General features: G+C 43.9%; 1 protein-coding gene across 2 annotated transcripts; it reads left to right on the top strand.

Annotated features, from left to right (window-relative positions):
• Positions 1 to 10,565: 10,565 nt before the first annotated feature.
• Positions 10,566 to 25,587, top strand: Pirt (phosphoinositide interacting regulator of transient receptor potential channels). Of its 2 annotated transcripts, none has more exons than XM_047546931.1 (2): positions 10,566 to 10,636; positions 24,418 to 25,587. In XM_047546931.1, exon 2 carries the CDS (start codon positions 24,443 to 24,445, stop codon positions 24,854 to 24,856), a length of 414 nt encoding a protein of 137 aa, XP_047402887.1. In that variant the 5' UTR covers positions 10,566 to 10,636; positions 24,418 to 24,442; the 3' UTR covers positions 24,857 to 25,587. The 2 variants fall into 2 exon arrangements, with proteins under 2 accessions (XP_047402887.1, XP_047402886.1); XM_047546930.1 differs by having other exon boundaries at positions 10,567 to 10,679.
• The last annotated feature ends 274 nt before the right edge of the window (positions 25,588 to 25,861 follow it).

Below are 25,861 nucleotides of genomic sequence, written 5' to 3' on the forward strand. Positions count from 1 at the left end.
AGGACAAGCGAATGTCAATTAAAACCAGCGAATGGCTTTGCAGAAAGGAATGGACACTTTATGGACTGAGCAGAGAGTGCCCATCCTTTGGGGTTGCAATCCATGGCAGCAAGTCCTCCTCAAAGGCCTTGATGAGATTCTCAGCAAAGCAAATGACCTCATTAATGAAATGGGTTAGTACTCTCACCAAGCTGTCCTTAATTGTTATTCTGACTTTCGGGAGAGGCATGTTTGAGCCAAATCGAACACCCAGAGCTTCCAGTAATCAATGCCACTGTAAGCCCTGTATGCTTTGAAAGCAATAGTGAAGATAACTGCATGGGCTACACCACCCAGCTTGCCTCTGTCTGCCAAGGCTCCCTATGTGAGCCAGTTCCTCAGTGCCTCACCTAACTGACTGTGTCCTGCAACAGGACTAGAAATCCAAGAAGTCTTTTGTCATCATCGTCTCCTCATGGAAGACTTTCTCTTTTCACTGAAAGACATGCTCTATTTACATTTTGTTGATCCAATACATGTTATTTGAATAACTTTGTTTCTGTTCTAAGCTCAAGAGATAAAAAAGATATAGTCACTGCTCCATGGGGCTTGCATTCCATTGGGTGAGTTTCTTGTGAGTGTTGTTTGTTCTGTGTGAACAAGTGTCTCTTTTCTGTTTCTGACATATACTACCCAGTATTTACCCAGACTGCACTTGAGGACAACAACCCGTTCTCATTCAAATTTGTTTCCTGGTGTCTAGGACTAATTGGAACATGTATCAATGAAGAATTATATTTGGTTCTAAGTTACAGAGACACTTCTCTCCAAACAATTATACTGGTTTAAATCAGATAATGATTCCCCCCACCCCATTATCCAGACGCAGGTTGTCCAGGGCTGTTGTAACAACTCTGCGATATCATCAATGTTCCAGGCTTTGTTGATTTTCTGTTTCACTTTCTTTACTGAATAGATCCATCCTTAAGATTTTGTCATTGCCTTCAGATGGCCACTGCAGCAATAATAGTCACATTCATAGCCCAGAGAGTAAGAAAGAGGAAGGTGAAGAGGGCAAATGCTGTGATTTGAATGTTCCTTGAAAAACTCATGCTGAAGTTTAATTGCCATTGTAACAGCATCAAGATGGGGGATCCTTAAGAAGTAATTAGGTCATGAATGGTCCTCATGGATGAACTAAAATTTGACCCTGTGAGTAGGCTCCAGACAAAAGGATGACAGTTCAGCCAACTCACTCTCTCTCTGACTGGTGTGTGCTCACTTGTCCCTCAGCCACGTTATAATGTGGTATGGAGGCCCCTTTCAGATATCAGCACCATGCTCTTAGTCTTCCCAGCCTTCAGCCTCATGAGCCAAATAAGTCTCTTTTATTTATAAATCATCCAGTCTTTAGTGTTCAATTATAGCAGCAAAGAATAGACAAAGACAGCAACAACTCAAGCATGTAAGGATCGTTTCCAGAAGCCACTCCCATGTCTTCCCCTGATATTTCATTATCCTGAACTTTGTCTTATGACCATATCTTTTTTTAAGAGCATGATGATTGTTTTAAAATGTACCTCTGAGTTCTTGAATAAACCTCCTTCTGAGAAGTGAAGTCTAATTTTTCTTCCCTTGAGTGTGCACTGCACTTCGTGACCTGTTTCTAATAAATAAGATTTGGCAGAAATAATGGTGTGTGACTTCTGAGACTCAATGATAAATGGTATCATAAATTCTCTCTGGGATCACTCTTTCTGAAGGAAGCAAACTGCTATGTTGTAAGGACACACAAGTAACTCCTTGGAGAGGTACCTGTGTGGAGGAACAGAGGCTTCCTGCCAATGGCCAGCATTAACCCTCTTGGCCCATTGAAGCTAGAATGAGCCACCTCAGAGCATATTTTCAGCCTCAAGTGACCCTTCAAAGAATTTTCAGTCCTGCATAAAATTTCATGAATTACCCTGACCCAGAAACTTCCTGCTAAACTATTATCAAATTCGTAACTCTCAGACACTATTGAGATGATGAATTTTTATTGTGCCTGATATGCTATTTGGGGACATTTTTTTTCAAACAACAATAGGTAACTCATATGAAGGGAGACTATGAAATACTGGTTTGGGTCAACCCTGTGACAGGGACTGATAATTTTCTACCCAAATCCACACACTTCTTTGAACATGTACCTAGACTATATTTTCCTATCCTTCCTGAGGTTAGCTGTGACCACTTCTGTCTAATGGAATGTGAAGGAGGTAATATATACCACCTAAAATACTGACCAAAGGATCTACATATGCCACCCCCCAAACTTTTTCTCCCTTTCAACCTGGCTTTTCTCTGTCAGCTCAATGTTGACAATAATGACAGCAACCTAGGAGAGGGCAGAGCCTAAAGATAGAAGGAGTCCAGGTCGCTGAGTAATAGAGAAAAGAGGCCTTGACAAACTGAGCCCCTGCCAAAGGCTGCTATGAGGGCATGAAATAAATAATGTTGAATCACTGAAATGTTGAATCACTGAAATGTTGGAATCCTTTTTATTATTTCTAGACTATTTTTTCAAATCTAGAAATATTTCTGCCCAGACAAAGTTAGAGTCGTTAGACAGGGAAAGGGGTTAGTAAGTAGACCCGGAAATTTTTGTCACAGAAATAGTGAACAATTCACCAGTGAATGAGTATGCACAGCATCTACTGACTGGTATGCAGAAGGAGGTCTGTGTGTGTTCCAAAGAAGAGAGGTATGACCTCCTCACAGTGTCCCTAACCTACCAGTACCACTATGGGAAACTCTTCACTGGAAGGAGAGAGAGCAACTGTATTCATCTCTTCATTGCCATAATAAAACTCCTCAGGTTGGGGACTTTATAGAGAAAAGAGGCATGTTTATTTACAGTTTTAGAGGTCAAAAGTTCAAGACTGGATGACTCCATGAATTTAGCTTCTGGTGTGTCACCGTCCACGGCATATTTGTTACCACCTGCAGCAACAATTGCATGGGTATTTATCAAAGGTAGACTGGAAACCGAGCTACTTCTATTTCTGAGCTGCTTCCTTACTTGCTTGTTTATAGAGGATAGAGGAAATGAGGCTTACTTGCTTTGAGAGGAGAGAGAGAGAGAGAGAGGCTTTGCATAAGAGAGAAAGAGAGACTTTGCTTATGAGAGAGAGACTACACTTTCAGAGATCTATATCTTCTTAGTTCTGCTGTTTCTTCTTAAAGGTGCATTCTGCATCCTGTGAACTAAGGGTGCGTCTATCTGAGGTGCTTCTTAGTGATACGTCCCGCATACTGTGATCTGCCTATCTGTGATCTAGAGGTGTGTTCTCAATTCTCCGCTCTGTGATCTGCCTTCCCCCGCTGCCTGCTGCTTCTCTCTGCTAGCTGCTTCTATCTGCTTGCTGCTTCTTCTTCTTCCTTTCTGCTAGTGGCTTCTCTCCGCCTCTTGCTGCTAGCTGCTGCTGCTTGCTGTCGCGCTCCCGCCTACTGCCCGCTTATATTCCCTCTAGGAGGAGGAGGGCGGGGCCACGCCAGTTGCGATCAGGCGAGGAGCCAGCTGCCCTATCACCGCAAGGGTTAAAATGAGCAGGCCTGAGCAGGCGCACTCGGGAACACCTGTGCATGCGTTGTGCGTGTGGACTTAACTGAATACGGCCAGTGATAAATCACCTGAGTGTGCTTATGTTAATTAACCTCCTCACTGCCGATGTGATCAGGTACCATTCTGGCGCCGTCCACATGGCACAGCCCCCAACACTGGTGGGAGTCCCTTGGTTATATCACATCATAGTGGATGACATCATGGCAGAGCATATATGAGAGACAGAAAGCCAGAGAGAGCAGGAAGGGGCCAGTCTTGCTTTTTTATAATAACCCTCTTATGCAAACTAGCCAGGGTCCCCTGAGAAATGCCTTAATCCCAAAGACCTGATCACTTCCACTGTGCCTCACCTCTTAACACCTACACATCAAGGACCAAGCTTACAGCATGGGAGCCCTCAGGGAACCTACCACATCTAAACCAGAGCAGCAATTTTAGTCCCTTGAACTCTTTCACGTCATCTTAAAACATATGTCAAAATACTGTGGGGTATGTGGTAGAATGAGACAGACATCATTACCCTATGTACATGTATAATTACATGAATGGTATGAATCTACATCGTGCACAACCACAGAAACGAAAAGATGTACCCCATTTATGTACAATGAATCAAAATGCAGTCTGTAAAAATTTAAAAATAATTTTAAAAAATACTGTGGGGTGACTTGATGGCCCCACAGACTTTGAGTCCCCTTTACCAATTTTGTGGGTTTCCACTGGATTGAAACCCTGATATTGAAGTCAATATCTCTAGAAAGTAAGGGGTTCGGGGATTGGAGCTTAGTGAATTGCAGACCTGTACCTACCTGATTATCACCCCCACACGCACAAAACACTGAAGTCTAACTCAGACTCTCTCCACCCCAGAATACCCCTGACCAATCAGGAAGTATACAATGAGCCCTCCTCCTCTTACTATCCTCTTCCTCACCCTCACTAGAACATTGTCACCAGGGTAGCCATCCCAATGGAAGGCTACTTACGGAAGGACCTCTTTCTGATAAGTCATTCATCCATACTCAGAAGCTGCCATTTACTAAGACTCTCTCATGATTTATCACAGCCTACGATGTCCACCAAGGTTTACTCCCTGGTTAGAACTCCAGCTTCACCCCAAACCAATCTTGGCTAGTTTTCTGCCCTCTGCTTACTACTCCTCAATTAAGTCAGGCTCCCCTAGTCTCTGGGTCTTGGTCTATGACATCCTCCCAGCTTATGGGTCTCCATTAAGATGCTCCAGTTTCTGAGAAGCCTCCCTGACCGCCAAACTAACTCAGGTACTCCTATAATATTGTCTTATAACTCCTCTGCTTCCTTCTAGTCTTGATCACAATTAATTACTGGCATAATAGCCTATTTCATGCCTAACTTTCTCATTAGTCTGAATGCTCAGGGAGAGCTCTGGTTTACCACGCACTGGAAGCTTCCTGGAACCTGATGGTGAGGACACATTTCTTGAGTGAATTCATGAGCTACAGATGGGGAGGTAGGGGCAGAATCTCTCACCCAATAGGAGATATAGTGACTAGAATGGATGGAAACATGGACAAATTAGTGAACAAATTACTCTATTTGATGAACTATATATCCTTGGATTGGGCTTAATGACAACTCTTTCTTCAGTGAATCTGGCTTAGGGAAAATTGTGTTACAGCAGAGAACACTCAATAGCCACAGCTTCACTGAAAGTTTTCTAGGCTGATCAGACAACACATAAACTTTCTTCTATGCCACTCAAATGGGAAGAAAGTGCTCTCATTTATCATTTTATGTTTACTCTTCCCCATCCTGCTATATACTTGGAGATACAGAAATCACCTAATGAAGGTGTCTTATTAATTTTTTAATCCAAACCTGTTTGTGCAATTTGACAATCCTATGTCTAGTAGTATAAGAAATTATGGTACAGATGTTCGTTTGAGGAGAGCCATCAAGGAAAGAGCACTCTCCAGAGATTAGAAGTGGGAAATCATCATTCCAAAGGAATAAGTTAACAGAATATTTTAGTGGTGGTGTTTGGTGTCCCAGTAAATCCTGCCTCTGCCACTACACTATGGTATTCAGGGTTCAGGGGGAGGCTGGGCACATTTCTTTCCACTGCAAGTTACAGAAACATCCTTTTAAGCAGCTTAAATATAAAGGATGCAATTATCTCCTGCAAAATAAATTGGCTCCCAGGTTAGTTGGCTCCAGACCTGGAAGATCACCTCCCACCCCAGTGGGCAACTTAATGAGGCCTATTCTCAAAAACAAAACAAAGAAAGGTGGCATGTGGGGTGGGAAGTACTGGGTATGTTGCTCAGTGGTTGAGAGGAGCCCCTGGGTTCGGTACCTAGTACCAAAAGAAAAATAAACCTTGAAATTGTCAGGAATTTTTCGTGAAATTCTATCAACAAACACTGAAATTGGATTTTCTAATGCAAGCCCAGTGTGAATTACCAGGCCACAGGCAGATCTCTGGGCAAGCAGTGACCAAGGAACACTCTAAGACTTCAGGTAGCAATCCTACCTACAATTTACCACTAGATGGCAGCCGCACCCCAGGAGCAGGACACCTCTGTCCTCTGGCCACACCCCGCCCTTGGACCCAGCGCCCCACCCAGCCCCGGGCCGTTTCCAGGGACTCAAGCACCACCTAAGAAGGAGGACAGGTCCTTGCAGATAATAATCGTCCTGAGAACTATCCTTCCCCTCCCCGCCCCCCTGCAAAAAACCTTTTACTCCCTCCGCCCTGTTTGTAACCTCTATCAGCCTTTTCATTCACCATGTGCCCAGCCTCTCCATTCCCTACCTCCTCATTATAAAATCCCCACTGCCTACCTAGCGCTCCTTTTCCCCAGGCAGGGCCTGGCTGGCTGTGGTCTCACACCATCTGTTCAGTTAATAAGTACCAAGAACGAGAATGGGGCTCTCTCCCCCTGGTGTATCCCCCTAGGAAATTAGGACATATTGAGAATTGTCAGGTGTGCGCAACAGAATAAGACCAGGAGGAAGTGGGAATGGAAAAAAATGTTTCAAAAAGGATGGGGTGGGAATTGGGAGCCCTTCTAGGGATATTTTCCAAAAGAATTGGTAGCTTTGGATTGGTTTCTGTTTCCCCTCGCTCGCTCGCGCTCTCTCTCTCTCTATCTCTCGTTTTTTTTTTTTTTTTTTTTTTTTTTTTTTTTCCCCCTTAAGGATAATGAGCTGCCATCTTAGATTAAAATGAAAAGAGCAGTGTAGGAAACAGGGATGTCAACATCAGCACCTCTTTATTAGCTTTGTTTGCCCCACAGTCAACAGGGCAGACTGGGACAGTCCCCCTCCCTTGCTGCCACACACCACCAGCTTCCCACTCTGGGTTAGAACTTAACTCTCCTTTCTGAACTGGCATTGTTAGAGATACCAGGGTCTTGTGGAAATTCTTGTGCAGAGTAATCCCCTCTTCCAAGAGGACTCAGATCTACAGTTAACCAGAAAGTCCCTATTTGTTAACCCCTGTGCCTTGGCATGACAGGCAGGGAGTGGGTGGTGGAAATGATCACTGTATTCAGGTCTTTGGTCTTGGTGACCTGTCTCAGTATCACAAGGGGACATCAGATATAAATGCAGCCCTGCCTATGTCACAGAGCTATTAGAAAGCCCGGGACATACAAGAGTTTTCTACACATTGACTCAAGATCATTTAGTATACTAGCACCTGAGGTCATAGTGGAAATTGAGATACAGCCCTGGCAGTGTAGAGAAAATTGTCCAGTGACACATAAGAAAGTAAGTAGCCAGATCCAGAATGTGGAAAGAATAGTAAGTACATGAAGTTAGACACATTAATTAACTCAATCTAGGCATTCCATGGCATGCACGTTTGAAAACTTGTATACAATAAATATATACATAGATATAATTTATATTTATCAATTTAAAAAATAATTTTAAAAAATCCATAACGTGCAAAGTTTCCTATGTCAAAAGACCTGATATCTTCCATAAATAAATGACACGAGCAAAAAAAGAAATTGACTCCTACACAGAGGCAGCTTGGGAGACACAGCTACCAAGATTTTGCTTTGCATTCTGCTTTGAAGAAATCTATTAAAAGGTGGTTTTGAGACAATTAGGGAAATATGGGTATTAACATTAAGGAATATTTAAATTTCATTTTGTTTTGTTTTGGCTCTTTTTATAAAATATATATTTGGCTAGAGGTTCTGGTGATCAAACCCAGGGGCACTCTAACCACTGAGCTACATCTCCAGTCTATTTTATTTTATTATTTTGAGATAGGGTCTCACTAATTTGCCCAGGTTGGTCTCAAATTTGCGATCCTCCTGCCTCAGCCTTCCCAGTCACTGGGATTACAAGGATGTCCCACCACACCCAGCTGGTTATTGAAAGAGAGAGCAAGAAAGAAAAAAGTAGAAGAAAAAAAGAAAATGAAAAGATCCTATCTATTAGAGATACATTTCTACTTGGAAGGATATACTTGTTGAGGATTTGCTTTAACATACTCAAAAAAAATCATAAGGCAACAAATGAAAAAGAGTGAGTATTGATCATTGTTGCAACTGGATTGTGGATACATATGGGGATTTAATAAATAAAGTTTTTCTATTTTTCTGTATGTTTAAAAATTTTTATTGAATAAAAATACTCCAAGGAGTTTGGGAGATTTTCAGGGAGATGGGAGCAGATGGACAATCATGAAGTATAATAAACCAGAAGAGTAACTGTGAAGGCCCATAGGAAGGAAGTTACAGAGCAGGCAAGGCCAGACTGATTGGGTTAACTAAATGAAGGTGAACAGAAAGAACATTCCAGAAGAGCAAGCCTGCATGCACCAGCACAGAGACTCCAAATGGAATATCATTGCCCAAAAGTTTTTATTAAGGAAAAAATTAATTCTGATTTGTTTAGAACTTTCCTGGTTTTAGCCCTAAAAGTTCAGCATCTCTAGAAACACATCAGTACCGAGCAAACCTGGATAGTTGGCCTCCCAGTCTTACCATTGTTACATGGAGCATTGCACTGGCCAGGTAAGGAGGAGCAGAGCTGAACGAGAGCAGGTGTGAACCACAGGATTAAGAATTATAAATAAGAAGCCAAGAGGGATTCCCAGGTAACACCCATACCTGTTTTGTGCCCCTTAAACACCAAACTTCAGCAGCTACCCCTTCATCCCAGGACATTTGAAGGAAACAAGCTGGCTTCTCGTGCTTCCTCCTCTGTTCTATCAGACAGCACAGCTGGACATTCAATATTCTCTACTCTGACCACAAATTTATACACACACATATATATATATACATATGTATATACACATACACATACATACACATATACATATGTATATGTATATATATATATTCATTAAACATTTGCTGGAAGCATTTTCTCATTCAGCTCTCACAAAAATTCTTATGATGTAGCACTCAATGCATAAAAGAGGAAATTAAGACTCAGAGAAGTAATTTGTCCAAGGTCAAATACAAGGATAGCAATATATCCCACATATCTCCCCCCTAAGGTTGTCTACAAAATAAGTGAATTATGACTTAGATATAAGTGCTTAGAACAGTGCCTGAGCAGAGGAAGTGCTTGATAAGGGATTGGCTCTGATAAGTAGCTTACACCACAGTGCTATACCTTGAGGATGGGGGAAAGTAATCTGAAATTTGGAAAATATAAATAATTTGATAATTTGCATTTCAAAATAATTCACCTTAGGACTGGTGGCATTGCACCCAAGACCATTGTTTTAATAAACAGGTTTGAGCATAAAGTTAGAGGCATCTACAACAGAGCAAGTAACATCCTCAAAAACCTTCAAAGTCAAGTCCTCCAGGCACTCAAGGTCAGGGGTGCCTTCCCCTCCCCAGTTCTGAGCAGATGTACTCATCTTTCACAGAGGAGCCCACTCAGCTGGGTCCCCTCCCAGTCCAGTGGACAGTCTCACCCTCGAAGCTCTCTGCTTCTGTAGCCACTGATTGCACAGCAGCCTCTGAAAGTCTTCCCAGTCTGCGAATCTCCTGTTCATCACATAAGTAAGGAAATTTAAGATGCCCAAGATGGGAGAATCCCACCTGCCTTGACTTCATCTTCCCTGGGTCACTTCTGGGAGAGCCTTCTTTACAGACCCCAGAGGTGCATCCAAACTACAATCACCCGTAGTAAGGCCCCTTGCCCACCCCACCACCCTAGTGGTTTCTCACATTCTCCAGTTAGTGTGGAGAAGGGCAGGGGCCAAGCTGAATCACAGACAGTGTTGTTGACCTCAGCATATCCACTGGCATCTTGAAAACTGTCAGTCTAACAGCTAACATCCAACCTCCCCAAGCACAATCTGACCAAGGATTGTAGAATGGGGCCCCTCCTCTTCCCTGGCAGTGATTGCCATCCTTCTCATCTGTCACAGTAGAAAAGCAATAAGGACATAACTGAGAGAAGCAAGGGTGAACAACCTGCTTTGCCCCAGCACAGAGATGTCTGGGCTTGGGGCAGGGATATTTTTTCTCTGGGCATTTTGTAACATAGGGTGTCCACCATAGGCACTGGAAAGTTCCCAAAAGTATTCCTGCCATCTGCATGTGTCCTCTGCATGTGTCCTCTCCAAATCAAATGGAGTTCCTAGATCTGTCAATTCCTGCACTGAGCAGTAATTGACATAGTCCCTGAATCAATCATTAAGTATAATCAACCATCACCACTGCACGCTACTCCAGCCCAGATCTGATTGCTGAGCTTGAGTCCGGAGGAGCCGCCCTACCCAGGTACCATCAACCAAATGCATGCCTCCACCGGATTGCAGAGAAGCTTCATGAATTTTTCACAAGATTCGTCTAATAGTGGCTGAGCAGAGCTGAGAAAGCCACATCCCGGTGTCTGTGCCAGCAGCTTGCAAAGAGTTAACCCATTAGGCCACATCCTGGTGAGCTCATCCCCGCTGGAGCCTGCTCAGTTGCTGGGATTCACAGCACACTGACTTCTGGATGTGGCCAGGGTGGCTTTCTCTGGCTGGGATGAAGGACTCCGAGCAGGAACTTATTGTCATCTTCCTCCCTGAGCGAGCACCGAGTGAGTCCCAGGTCCCCCATCCTTCCTTGGAACATCAAGGACAGTAAGTAAGCAAAGGAAGTTTCCCCTTTGCCCTTTCTTCCACCTCCCTGGAGGGGTTAACATGGCTTTCGAGTGTGTTGAGTGTTTGAACTGGAGTTGGAGGCAAATGTGAGTGACAGCTGCCTGCAGGTTGTAGGGGACTGCCCGTGAACGTCCTGGTACACTTGGGTAGGGGGAAGTGTCTCTTGCTGTCCACTCAGGAGAAAAGAATATGTGTGCCAAGGGCTTCTCCAGTCCTGCATGTGGAACACCGGGTTTCCACCCTTGGAAGCCATTGGAGGAAAAGGGTGGGCAGGACTCATCCACCCAAACCTATGTGGAACAGGAGCAAAAAGTCCAGACAGCGAAGTTCAAGGTCACCCTCAGACCCCGGAGTGTGTGGGCCAGACCTCAGACCCAGCCTGCCCTCCTGGGTAACCCATATCAGACCTCAGAGGCTGCCAATCAGTCCCTCCTTCCTGCAGGTGTGGCTGGTGCCCAGGACAGGTGCCAGGAAAACAAGGTGGAGCGCATCTTGTTCCGGCACTCTTCATCTCAGGACCGGGGGAAACAAGGCAGGCACACGGACACATGGACAAAGACTCGGCTCCGTCTGGCGGACGGGCACAGGCCCCCGCCTTTGAGTAGAGCTAGATGTGGTTACACACATTATGGCCCCAGCTGTTTTTCCCCAGATCCTGGACACCGACTGCAGGGCCTGAAGAGGAAAGTAAGGGGCACCCTCCAGGTTGACTGTGACTTTAGGGAAAGCTCCCTTCTTAGAAGTGCTGCAAGCTGGGAACAGATGGGTGACTGTGGCCATGGTGGCAGCCGCAGTAGCATATTCTTTAACTCCCTGGCCTCTACTTTATCAGCATAGGCACAGGGCCCCACTCACCTTATCAGAGGAGTGGACTGTCACCAACTGGATGTCCTGGTAAGGAGAGGGCAGCACAGCAAGAGAAGAAAAAGACCCTGTGGATGGGCCTTGACATGCTGCAGCTGGGCGTGGCAGGAGGGGGACGTCTGGAGGGGAGAGGGGAAGAATCTTCGCTTCTCACCCACACTGGATCCCCCTTAGGAATAATAAATCAAGCTGTCACACCACTTCCATCCGATGGCCTGCCTCCCCTCTTCTCCCATCACTGTCACTGGGTCAGCCTCCTGGCTGTTAGGTCATGTGTGCCCTCTCTTCTGTGTTAGGTCCTTGCAATTCCCAGAATAGCCCAGCTCCTATCAGAACTGGCTAGGTGGAGGGGTCTGGAGAGGAGAAAGGGGAAGAGTCAGATAACTCCAGGCCCAGGAGTAGCCATAAGGCAAGGCCCTTTATAATAAGGTTACAGATCTATTACAGGATGTCCAATTCAATTTGAACTTCTAATAATGCATTTTTGGTATCTGTATGTCCTGTGCAGTGTTAGAACATTCTTACAGTGAAAACAAAAGTGTCTACTGTTGATTTGAAACTCAAATTCAGCTAGACACTTTGTAATTGTACTTGCTAAATATGTCAACCCTGTTAATGTTGACCTTCGTACATTTAAATAAGGGCAGCTCTGGGAAGAAAATGAGTTCTAAAACAAAGATGAACAGCTATAGAGGTGGTAGAATGCTAGGAAGGAAAATAGGGAGGGAAAAAAAAGAAGAGGGGGTGGGGAGAGATAGGTCTCCATCCTTGAGAACACACGGTTCAGGATTTGGGGCCAGGTAGTTGTGAACTTTGGTTTACTGCTCTGTAAAATGGGAATGGTACTAATAGTGCCACCCTCAAGGTGCTATGAGGATTTAAAAGGATGCTCCCGGTGAGGAAAGCAGCACCCACCAGGTACTTTATGTTCCACTGGTGGAATAACAGTGGTACATTTATGCCTGTTCTGCCTCAAGCCTCCCGCTGCCCTACTGGTCCAGGGTGGAGCCCCCCCTCGGAGCCCCCACATCCTCAGCAGCTCTGCCCCACAGTCCCAGCCTGCCAAACCCCTCTCCCGAAGCAGCCGCCATCACAATGCTATTCACTGCCTCTATCCCAGTTTCAGTATCCTCCCCAATCTCTCCATTTGAAAAGAAAATCAAAATCTGTCCCCAAAGAGAATAGATTTCAATTTGGGCTCTGGAGCCAGATAGGCTCTAAAATCTTACATTCCAATCTTGTCTCTCTACTCACCTATGTGTAACTTTGGGAAAAATCACTTAAACCTCTCTGATCCTTAGTTTCCCCATTTGCAAAATGGGGTAATGATCCTTGCTTCCTCAGCAATGCGTCAGGGGCATTCGATGAGGGGATACAGACCCAGCGCTTGGCATGGCTCCCAGACCACGGTGGAAGCTGGAGGGATAGTAGTTATCCTTATTGTATGACATCACTTCTACTGTGGAGCAGCAGCAGCTCAGGCTCCTGGAAAATTGTCAGAACTTTGGCCAGCAGAAGGTAACCTGTCTTGGTGATGTGAACAGAGACTCAGAGGCAGAGGAAGGGCAGGGGAGGAAGAGTTGATCAGATTGTTCATCCTAATTGTTTATAGCAATCAGATGAGAAGGAACAGACCTGGACCAGGGCCAGCTTCTATGGCCCCAACCAGAAACTGGAAAAGAAAACAAATCCAGAGGAAACGGCTTTGCAAACCACCTGCAAAGCATCTCCTTCCTCCACCCACCACAACATCTATTTAGCCAGTTAACAAATGTTTGCCAGGCACAGTGGCACAGGTCTGTAATCCCAGCTACTCAGGAGACTGAAGCAGAAGGTTGGCAAGTTCAAAGCTAACCTGGGCAACTTAGCAAGACCCTGTCTTAAAATAAAATCAAAAGGGATGGGGATGTCCCTCTGTGGTAGAATGTCCCTGGGTTCAATCCCCAAGACTAACAAAAACAAAAAATGCCAAGTCCCTAGCCTCAGCAAATGCTGAGCAGTCACTGGAGGGCGCAGGAAGTTGAGGGAGACCCAGTTCCAGCCCCCTGAAGGACTCTGGAAGGGAAGAAAGAGTCCCCAGAACTATAGGTACAGGCGCATGTCTGGTCATCTTTATTCACTTACAACCACTGTCCCGTGAAGGGGTACATTTCCCCGTCCCCACCCCTCCCCCCACTGTTCTGAGCCTTGTCACCTTCATTTGTTCTAGAAGTCACATAAATGGAAATGTACAATATGTGTCTCTTTGTAGGCATGTGTTTTCATTGCTCATGAACAAGTTTATTTAGGAATAGAATTGCTAGGTCGAAGGGTAAATATGTATTTAACTTTATAAGAAACTATCAATTTTACATGTCCACAGCAGCGTGTGAGAGCTCTGGTTGGTCCACATTCTCACCAACACGCAGTAGTGTGAGATTTTTTTTTTTTTTAATTTTAGCTACTATAGTGAATGTGTTGTGACATCTCATTGTGGGTTTAATTTGCATTGTCCTGTTATATATCATTGTCGAGCACTTTTTCATGTGTTTCTCCCTCATTTGTTATCTCGTGATGGTTTTCTTTAAATATTTTGCCCATTTTAATTGAATTGTTTTTTTAATAAACTGTAGCAGTGACAGATGCTTATTTTATAAATGTTTCTCCCAGTCCAGAGCTTGCCTATTTATTTTCTTAACAATGTCTTTAAATGAACAGACGTTTTAAATTTTAATGAAGTCTAATTTACTGGGTTTTTTGGGGTTTTTTTCCCCTCTGTACTAAGAAATATTTGCTTGCCTCCAGGTCACAAAGATATTCTCCTGTTTTCTTGAAAAGCTGTGTAGTTTTAGCTTTACTATTTTGGTTCATAAAATTCATTTCCAATTAATTTTTGTTGGTGTGAGGTAGGTAAGAAAAGTTTCATTTTTCCTCCATATGAACATCCAGTTATTCCAGCATTTGTTGAAATAACTTCCCTTTCTCCCACTGAATTCCTTTAGTGAATTTGTTGAAAATCAGTTATCGTCCATGTTTTTTTCCACGCTTCTCCCTTCCCTTTCCTTGTTGGGTGTCTCTTTCCTGATCACATATCCACTAAAGTCAGCGATAAACCCTTCTTTCAAACCAGGACATGGGGTTCAAGTCACAGAGCCCAGTGTCACCACTGTGGGGTTCTGGGCATCTCAAATGGAACTCCAGACCCTCCCACATTCGGACCAAGGCCAAGGGAGCTCCAAGCCCATCACCCAGCCCCTGCTCCTGGCCCCCAGTGGGACCGGCATCCCTTGAGGGTTCACTCCAGGTAAGGTCAAGGGAGGTTCAGGTTCAGGGCTTGAGAGCTCCCATGTGGATTTATAGGATGTGGATTTATAGGATTCTTCCTTCAGAAACCAGCATTCCCTACCTTTCCTCACCATGTGACATCCTTGCACCGAGCCCAATACAGGAACACCTCCAGCTCTGTATTTTCTCAGAACACACATATATCCTCATCGTTCTGCATGCTGTCTTGCCAGAATCAGGCTAAATTTTGATATGTTGCTCCTCTTCAGCCGGGAGTTTCCTTTAAGAGTGAAACATTAGAACTCCCAAAGTCAGAGACTAGCAAAGAGGGTGTGACTGCCCCTTTATTCCTGGCAAAATGCATGGCTTCCACCTTCTGCCTTCGAGTGAGACAATTTACTTATTCAAAAGAGTCAGAGCCCCAGAACAGATGGGAGGCAACTGCCACCTGCAGCCACACCTTTGCCATTCTACACCTGGGAAGGGGACTTGGGATGACACCTTTTGTTGATTTACATAGGGAAGAAACTGAAATTTGGTTTAAATGGCAATGGCAACCCTGCTAACACCTTGTCTAAGAGTCACTAGCAAAAGCAACCAATATCTGGACCAGAGGTAATTTTAACCAGACCAGTTCTCATTCCGTGTTGCACTGATGAGTGGTCTAAGGAAGGAGCCCACGGTTCCTTATAGAATCTTCTTTAAGAACAATGGTCTATCAACCATGTCTGTTTCCAAGGCAAAGGGAAGAATCATCTTACAGTGATGTCAGAGGCTCTAGGGATTTTCCCAAGATGCTCCTGTACCCTTGGTCCTCCTCCCTCCTAATTCCCTTGCTCCAGGCCTTCTGAACCCCAAAGTCCTTCACAAACAAATCCCCCCACACCCGCAGCCTTTCCCTCATTTATTTCTTCCTTTGACCTGAATTAAACGTGGCTCTCTTCTAACAACACAACTGTCTGCCATGCAGGCCTCCTTCTCACAAGCCTCCCTAGAAAGTGCCACTCACAAACCCTGGCAGCATCTTTCAGTTCCCATCTTCCAGGTCCACCCTCCACAAAAATCCCCAATTCTTTGAGAAATCTATGGGTCCCTACTTAGGGTTACCAGATTTAGCAAATAAACATAGAGGCCACACATTTAAATTTGAGTTTCAGTGGGAGGAAAAAAGGACTTTTTAGTATAAATGCCTCATGCAATATTGGGGACATACTTCCAGTAAAAAGAAAAGTTGTTTGTTTTGTATCTCAAGTTTACATTAATGAGGTGTCCTTTATCTGACAACATGATTCCTATTCCATTTACCTCTAAACCATCATTTCTTTTCTTTTTCTCATTTCTTTTTTAGTGGGGGGCAGGCGGCATACTAGAGATCGAACCCAGAGGCGCTTAGCCACTGAGCCACAACCCCAGCCCTTTTTGTTTAATTAATTAATTAATTTATTTATTTATTTATTTATTTATTTATTTATTTTTATTTTGAGGCAGGGTCTTGCTAAGTTGCTTAGGGTCTTACTTAGTTGCTGAGGCTGGCCTTAAACTGGCAATCCTCCTGCCTCAGCCTCGTGGCTGAAATTATAGGTGAGTGCCACTGCTCTCAGCTTAAAACATAATTGTTTTTAAGGACTTTGTACTTGGGTTCACCTTCTATGGAAAACCTGCCATCCTTACCTCCTTGCTTAGTAAAGCTCCAATCTGTGCACAACCTTCCGTCTCCATTGCTGCAACCAAACACGCCACCCTTGTCCCTCTCCTGAACTTCTGCACTAGCCTCTAATTATTCTTTGCACTTCTCAGTCTTGGTTTCCTTTATTTATTCTCTATCCTGCAGCTGGAGTGATTTACCTACTATGAAAATGAGAGCATCGATCTTCTTGCCTAAACCATTTATCACTTCCCATTGCCACTCTTTACCGCAATACCTTCTATCAGATGCTGGGAAACTTTTCCTATAAAGGACCCAATTATGACTGTTTTAAGGTTTTGCAAGCCATGCAGTCTGTTGAACCTACTGAAATTATAATGCAAAAGCTGCAATATCTAAGCAAATAAGCTTAGCTATATCCCCCCCAAAATACTTATTTAGAACATAAAATTTTAAATTTTATATTATTTTAGTTTACTGCAAAATATTCTTCTTTTGCTTTCTTCTATCAAGTTTAAAAACCATTCTTGGCTTTCAGGCTGTACTGAAACGGGGTGGGCTACTGCTGGGCCAACCCCTGGTCAATCTGATCTGGATTCTGCTTCCATTTCCAGCCTGTCTTTCAGCACTCCCTCCATCAAGACTCAACCAGCCTACAGCAAAGTTGCTTTCCTTACAGAGTCCCTGACAAGTCACACTCTCACAAGTTCCTTGAGTCTTCAGTCTAGAAGTTTCTCTCCTCACCAAGTTTTGCCCAAGTCCTGATAGTCCCTTCTCTTCCCTCCCATAAGTCATTCTTCCGGAGCTTTCCTGAAGGTTCCCAAGACTGGATTCATGGCTCCAGGTGTGCTTCTGTAGCACTTTATCCTTGAACTTATTGGCAGGAACCATCATCAATATGGAAAATGTCTGTTTTCCCCACAGTCTGTAAGTCCTTAAGCTCCAGACATCTGTTGGTATGTCCTGTTCTCCTGAGTGGATCCAATGCCCAGCTCTGTGCTTGGCACATAAAAAGTTTGAATAAATATTTTCAGTTGTCAAAATAGCTATAATGAAGGTTTTTAAATGATCTGATCATAAAGAAATCATAAGTGTTTCAGGTGATAGATATGCTAATCATCCTGATTTGATTTGGTATCTGTGGGGGATTGGTTCCAGGACCCCCTGTGGGTACCAAAATCTGAGGATATTTAATTCTTTATGTAGCAAGATGTAGTAATTACATATAATCCACACATTGTCCAGTATACTTTTTTTTCATTTATAATGGTTCTTATTAATTATACATAACATTAGGATTCATTTAGACATAATCATAAAAGCATGGAATATAATTTGCTGTAGTTCAGTCCCTAGTTACTTCTTCTCTCCCTTCTCTCCTCCCTCCCCCATTCCCTTTTCTTTACTGATCTTTCTGCTATTTACTTTTAGTTTTCTTTTTGTTTAGTGTCTTATGGATACACATAATGATATCTCTAGATTACATATAATAACTAAAACAACAAATGCTATGTAAATAGTTGTTATAACATACTGTTTAGGAAATAATGAAAAGAAAAAGTCTGTATATGTTCAATGCAATTTTTTTAAAACTATTTTTGACCAAAGTGGGTTGAATCTGCAGAGAGGGTCTGGCTATATGCAGGCCAAAACACTACATTTTAAACCATAAATGTGCATAACTATTAGGGGTTAATCAAAACAAAAAAATGTTCTCAGTTAAATGAGTGAACTAAAATTGTTGCACGATAGACGAATCCACTAAAACAGAAGGTAGACACTGCATTTGGTGTATTCCAGAACAGCCCCCTCATCCCCTGGCAGGGAGGGTGCAGGCAGTTGATTTGACCTTGAATACCAGGAATTATCTGGGTTAAACCGCGCTGGTTGGGGGATGGGCAATCTCCAGGAACTGGACCTATTTGTGGGAAAGGGATGGTGGTTCATATGTAGACTAAGACTCAGCCAGTCCTTATTCAAACTTCCCTAATTGGGGCTGGAGATGCAGTTAGTAGGAGAGTGCTTGCCAAATACACACTAAGTCCTGGGTTCAATCTCCATTATTGAAAAAAAATTTTTTAAATTTCCTAATTGCCCCAATGTCTTTGTACAATCAGTTTGTTCTCATTAGAATCCAAAGAAAGGAACATCTTGCATTTAACAATTACTTTTAATTGTCTTGGTTTGAACACTTTATGGATGTAGAATGTACACACAGAAAGAGGTCCAGCCACAAATGGTCTGCTCCAAGGGTACACACCCATGGAACCAGCCACCAGGTCAGAACAAGAATATTGCCAGTACCCGGAAGTTCTCATCTTGCACCCCTTCCAGTTACTATGCCCATCTGAGGGAGCACTATCCTACTTTCTCCTAACACAGATCGTTTTACAGGATTTCGAGTTTTGTGTCTGTGGAGTCACATAGCACATATTCTTTTGTGTCTGGCATCTCCTGTTGGTGAGATTCCTGTGTGGAGCTTCCTTCTTCCCATTCTATGATTCCAGATCAGTATCCATTCATGGCCCAGCATGCAGCTTGCTTATCCCTGGTTGTATACCAAACCAACTCCCTGATACTTCAGACTTGGCCTCCAGGCAAAAAGAACCCATCTCCCTTCTCAACCTGCTGCCCTGAAAGCCAACAGACACTTAAATCTGTGGTTAGTTAGAAGTGCCCACCAGCCTCCCACAGGCCCAGCCTCTGGGTTCCTCATCCCTTGTATACCTCTGAGTTGTCAGGAACCTTAAAAGTAACTGAGTGTATTCAGTTTTTAAAGGTTGCCATAAAACAATAACCACAAATGTAGTGACTTAAAACAATAGAAGTTTATTATCTGCCATTTTTACATGCCTAAAGTCAAAATTCAAGGTGTCTGCAGTGTTGCTTCCTTCCAGAGACTTGGAGGGAGAATCTATTCCATGCCTCTCTCCCAGCTTCTGGGGGCTGCTGGCAATCCTTGATACTCCTTGGCTTATAGAAGCATTAATTCAATCTCCGCTTCCTCTTCACAGTCCTAAACTGTGTCAAATTTCCCTTTCCTTTCTCTAATTATCATTGGATTTAGGACTCACCTTAATCTAGGACGATCTTATCTTAAAATCCTTAACACTAGCTGCAATCTAAATAAGGTCACATTATGAGGTTCTGAGTAGACATATCTTTGGGGAGCACAATTCAACACTACAAAGAGTGAGGGATCCCCTGAGACACCCAAACCAAACCCCAGTATCTTAACTGAAATGTGGAAGGGTGGTTCTTCTCATTGGAATACTTCCCCAGGTGATGCCTCAGAGCTGCAGCATCAGGACCAAGTTCTCAGAGCACCTGCTAAATGCCAGCTGCATGCCAGGTGCAGTGGGGGTTGAAGGTGAGAAAATTTAGCCTTTACCATGAAGCTGTTTGCAAACTGTGAGGAGGAGGAAGGCTGGCCTAAGGCATGGGTTCATCACAGGTGACTCTGCCCCCAGAGATACTTGCCATGACTGGAGACCTTCTCTGAGGGAGGGTTTGTGGGTGACACTGGCATCTGATGAGTGGAGGCCAGGGACATTGTTGAGCATTCTGCAAGCTGCAATCCCCCATGGCAATGAATTATTTGATCCAAAATGACAACAGTGCCATTGTTGAGAAATGCTGCTCTAGGGGGGAAAAGAGAACCTAGAATCTTATTTAGACTTTAATAAAATGCAAAACTCACACAGTCCCTTGAATTGCTGATTTTATGGAAACCTGAATTCCTAGAATTCAAGTTGATTTACTGTTCTTAGGCCAATTTAAAATGGCTTTAGAAGTCTCCTAACCTAACTCCTTCATTTCACAGGTAAGAAAACAGGAAACTAGAAAGAAAATGATTAAAATAGCAATGAGGGCTATTTCTTGAATACCTACAGCATGTAATAGTGTCTTTTTGCAATTTGATAGTCACAAAAACACTATAAGGTAGATAATCTTTTATACCTATTTTATATATGGGACTACCAAAGTTCTGGAGGCTTAAATAACTTACCCAAGATCCCACAACTTGTAAGTGGAAAATTGGGTTCAAACTGCAGCCCCTCTGGCGCCAAAGACCTGGACATGTCCAGGTAGCTGTTATGTAAGTTTAGTGATTTGCTGGAGCTGTGAATAAATGAGTGGAATTCTTCCCAGCACAGTGTTCCATCCATGGCCTCCCGCTGCCTGCTCCCTTCTGTTTATAGTGACTCCATGCCTCCAGCCTGTTCAGAGTTAGAGAGAGAGAGAGCACATGAGGGGAGGGGGAGAGAGAAGAGGGGAGAGGGTCAAGAAGGGAAGGCATGGTCCTGATCCCTGCCTGCGGGAAGAGATCTGCCTCTCCTTCAGTGACTACCTAGAAATGCATCTGCCAATTCACTCTCCCAAGGATCCTTCCTTCCTTCCTCCCAATTAAGTCAACTAGTTAATGGTCCCCATTCTTTGGGATTCCATGGACTACTGCATTCAAGATAAATAGATAGATAGATAGATAGATAGATAGATAGATAGATAGACAGACAGGCAACCACATAGAATACATAGTGGCCAGATTTTTCTTACCAAGTATAGCTACTAACAAAACCAATAATCCTCTTCCATTGTGGGCATTTCATAAAATGAAGAATATTCCAATGTCAAAAAAAGATGGAAGTACCTAATTCAGAATAAAAGACAGTTCTTTAAATTGAATAAATGTAACATGAAAAATTTACAATGCTATTCTTATTCCTCACACTGTGCCGTAGATCATTGTTAGAGAATTGTGAATCTAAGTCCTCCAGTACTCAGAGAAAGGTCACTTTAGGACAGAAAGCCCCGAAGAGAAAAAGTCAGGATTCTTGTATTTGAAGGATGCTCAGGGCTCATCTAGACCAACTGTGATGCAGTGCAAAGAGCTTGGCCTGAAATCCCATCTTTGAGGTTGGGGCAGAGGGTGGAGGGAACTGAGGGTCAAGTTCCTACATTTCCCCAGACTTTCACCTCTGCCCTTGCAAAATAAGACTAAGCTAATAACTTCTTTGCAAGGCCAAAAAGAAGAAGTTAGGTGCTTCCAACAAGGCCCAGTGAGTCCCGCTTCCCTCTCCCAAAATCCAGGATTCCCTCTCCCCTGGCAGCAGCCCCTGCTTCTAGCTGTGCATTTCCTGTTCAGAAAGTCCCCTCACAACTCACAGGAGCAAGCCCTTCCCTGCCCTGCCCAGCTCTCTTCCTGGGCCCAGCTGAGAACCTCTGCATTCCAACTCACAGCCTCACGTGCCCTGAGCCTTCACTACAAATTGCTAGAAATCACTTTGCAGTGGAGAAAAGATCCTACTAAAGATGATCAAGCATTCTCATATGACTCCAGGTTGCAATAAGCAGCACAAGATTTCCTAACATACTTTATGCTCACTTCTGTAACCCCCACCCCACAGATTGTCTTTTAAATGACAATTTAGCTTATGCAAATATGCCACAGGATCCAAAAGGAAGTTAACATCTGTGTGCCTATGGTGACAAAAGCACATTGTGGCATTTTTCAAAGTTTTTGGAAGCAGAAATCCAAATATGCTCCCTCCACATGAGTGTATTTGAATGTGAATATCTAAATTCTCAAGGCACTGGCAATCTTACAATTCCTATTTTCTCCTGTCAGAGGTGATGCATCTATAAATGCTTATTCTAGAAAATGGATGCATTATGCTTTGGGAAAATAATCCAGTGGTCAGGTCTGAGCTAGTGGAGGGAAGTACCCCAAGAGGTTGAAGGGATTACATTGAAGCTAACATTATAGGAAGTGCTGAAAATGAAAACGTTCAATAAAGATGAAGTGCCTTGGGCAAGAGGAAAGAGCAAGTTCCAGAGCTTCAGGGCTCTAGAGCCACCAGCTCCTGACATCATTTCCTTTATCTCAAGCTATCTTTTGCTCTGGGGTTGATAACAGTCACCAAAATTTAACACACACCTCCCCCCCACCCCGCCACCCACTCCATATTTGGGTTTGGCTCTAGCCATCTAGCTGGTGCCTTATTTGCTACGGAGTCAGGGTGGGACTCCTTGTGACCTTGGTGAATAGCCTCCCTTCCCCAGGAAATCCCTACTCCCAAATAGGGATATTTGCAAATGCTGATGTAAGAGGGACCTGAGTACATCTCAGGGCAGGCATGGACTTCTGCTAGAGGGACTTGGCTTGCATAGGTGAAGCAGGTTCTGAGTTTATCATAAGTAACCAGTGATAGGAAGAAGAGGGGAGGGAAGTTGTGCATTCACTTGCTTGTTCAATTGAAAATATGCAGGATCTCTTGGGTATAAAGTACTATGCTAGACACTTTGGAGACACCTGAAAAATGAAACAAGGCAGTGATTTGGTGAAAATCTCCAAGCAAGGAATCTGGAATATCTTTATCACCTTAGTGTAAATATATAGGTATTTGCCCTTGAACTCACATTTAATGAGAGGCATTGATCCCATGTTAATGGAATTGGATAAAACACTGCTCTGGTGGAATTTTTTGGCAGGTGAGTGGTGCTTAGTCCACATCCTCTGAGTGGGGACCAGGAGATGAGGACCCCTAGTAAGAGGAATGTAGTTGACTAGTGAGAAGTTGGAAAAGGTAGCTGAACTTGCTAGAATCCATGCTTTTGCAGGTCTAAGAAGGGTGTATTTATCTATTTTCTGTTACTATAATGAAATACCAGAGGCAGGCTACTTTAAAGAGAAAATTAGTTGATTTAGCTCAGTTCAGAAGGTTCAAGGATTGCATCTAGCCATGGCCTTCTTGCTGGAAGAGTCCTGAAGGAGTATAGGGTATCATCTGGTGGGAGACTGAATGTACTCATGTGTCTTCTGATCTCTCTCCCTCTTCTATAAAGCCACTAGGATTCAATAACAGGGTCCCCTTCCCACAGTGATCTTATTTAATCCTAATCGCCTCTGTGGTCCCACTTCTAAACACCATATCCACCCTCATAATGCCTCATGGTGAGGATTCAATTCCAACATATGAACCCTTGAGAGACACACTCAAACCAGATTCAAACTGAAGCAAATGGGAAGGTGGAAATCTGCATTGGTGTTATCCCCTGCACGGAAGGTGGGGAAGTGTGGCATTTGGATATTGGAAGATCACACTATGAGCCTGAAACCCCACTGTCCTGGGTTGATGAGGCACATGGAATCCCAGGCTGCACTGAGCAACGCTCCCCAGACTGTGCAGACCCTGGCATTTCAAGAGCCAGAGCAAATCTGAGCTCTAGCATTTCTTTATCCTGGGTTCTTAAATCACTTCACCTCCTTGGGCCTGAACTTTCAGTATGTAAAACAGGACTAAAGCTTAACGCACAGTTCAGACTGAAACCTCATAACTTAAGGAAGGAAGCGTTTAGGTGCGGTGATGGACACCACCACACACATACATCTACACATGAAGTATCACTCTTCAAATTGGCAAATGCTACCATTTATGAGTACTCGCAAAACACTAGGCATCGATCCAAAGCATTACAGGTCCTAACTCCTTAACCCCTTTCAAAAGCCCTGTGAGAGAAGTAGTGGCATTACCTTCTTTTTTATATAGATGAGAAAATCAAGGTGACAAAGAGGTTAAGTAACTCAAGATCACACAGCTGGAAAGTGGCTGGGTCTGAAAATAAGATACCACTCGATAAACTGCAGCTTTTTTTCCTTTGACGGTTTTTAAAATGGCACCATTGTTTCCTGGTTAAATAGTAAAAGCGGTTGATCTGAATGACATAATATTTATCTCTCACCAAAAAAATAAAATAAAAAAAAAAAAATACCAGCATAGGCAGTTTCTTATTTACTTGGATTTCATCTGGTTTTCCTTTTGGCTTCTACAAAAAAGGTCTGCATTACCTTCCGTCGATAGCCAGACGGAAGAGGGATGCTGGGTACAGGAAGGGCATTTGACAAGGATTCCTTTGGCCTCATCCTTGTTTCTAACTTACCAGTACTAGGTGCCAGTCCTGAGCAGCCATGACGATGGAGACTCTTCCTAAGGCCCTGGAGGTGGATGAGAAGTCTCCAGAATCCAAGGATCTGCTGCCCAGCCAGACCGCCAGCTCCCTGTGCATCAGCTCCAGAAGCGAGTCTGTCTGGACCACCACTCCCAGGAGTAACTGGGAAATCTACCACAAGCCCATCATCATCATGTCGGTGGGCAGTGCCACCCTGCTCTTTGGAGTGGCCATCACCTGCTTGGCCTATGTCTTGAAGCTGGATGATAAGACCATTATGGTCCTCAAGATGATAGGGCCTGCCTTCCTGTCCTTGGGACTCATGACGCTGGTGTGCGGGCTGGTGTGGGTCCCCATCATCAAAAAGAAACAGAAGCAGAGACAGAAGTCAAGTTTCTTCCAAAGCCTCAAGTTCTTCCTCCTGAATCGCTGATGGTGGCTTGACCTAGAGGAGATCCCATGACCACACTCAACACCCCCATTTCCTCCATGGGAAGCCAGAACACTGATGGAGGCAAACCCTGTTCTTGGCCCCATGGAAAGACAGTACAGGGCTCCACCCTTGCGCAGCCTGGGAGCACTGCTAGCTGTCTCCATTATCGTTGATGCTTCTTTCAGATCCTTTCTTTGCTCTCCTGCCCTTCTCTGGCATCCAGGCATAGTCATCAGACTTTCTCTGCCAAGGGCAGTGCATGCTGGGAAATTCCTTGGGGGTGGGCTATGCCCCAAGGAGAAACTTATGTTTACATATCTGAGTGCCTGAGATAGATTCCACATTTGCACCTTTCTGGAACCAAAACCAAACAAAAGAAGTCCTTTACAGAGGAGGGAAGACTGAATTTTGGTCTACTGGGCCTAAGAGCTCCAACTCCCTTTAGCAGAGGAGACACAAATTTGTGTTTCAAGAGACCAAACAAGTCACAAGTATCAAACATTCCAAAAACTGAACAATGGAAGGGGGTTGGGGAAATACATTGTCGAAGAAGGCACATCCCTCTGGAAATGGCTCTGAGAGTTAGCCAGCTGAGGACATTTCATTCTTGATAATAGAGCATTTACACCGCAGACAATGGGCTAGGCTAGAAGTGTCAAAGTTCCCCTTGACTTACTCACTCCCTGCTTTCACCTTGACAGTTAGCCAAGGACAAATACATGTTGTCCCAACTTCCTCTTTCCCTCTCCCCTGACCCTGCCTCTACCCTACTTCTAGAACAGCAAGATGGAAAGCTGCAGAGGGATTCTGCAAGATGTCTCTCCCCTTCATCTTTATCAAGATGAAAATGGAATCGATCTTTTGCCACATCTGAATGGTCTGTAGGTTTCTAGAGAGGAAGTTCACTCTAGAAAATCCCACCTTCTGTTATCCCTGTCTCTGTCCACCAACCAAACAAGAAAATATTTATCAAGTGCCCTGGTGTGGGCCAAGTCCTGGGTTGGG

Source organism: Sciurus carolinensis, chromosome 3, assembly GCF_902686445.1.
Source record: "Sciurus carolinensis chromosome 3, mSciCar1.2, whole genome shotgun sequence".
NCBI lineage: Eukaryota > Metazoa > Chordata > Mammalia > Rodentia > Sciuridae > Sciurus > Sciurus carolinensis.

What these genes read in the sequence shown, in the direction of transcription:
- Pirt (XM_047546931.1), top strand. Translation starts at nt 24,443, where the DNA reads ATGACGATGGAGACTCTTCCTAAGGCCCTGGAGGTGGATGAGAAGTCT.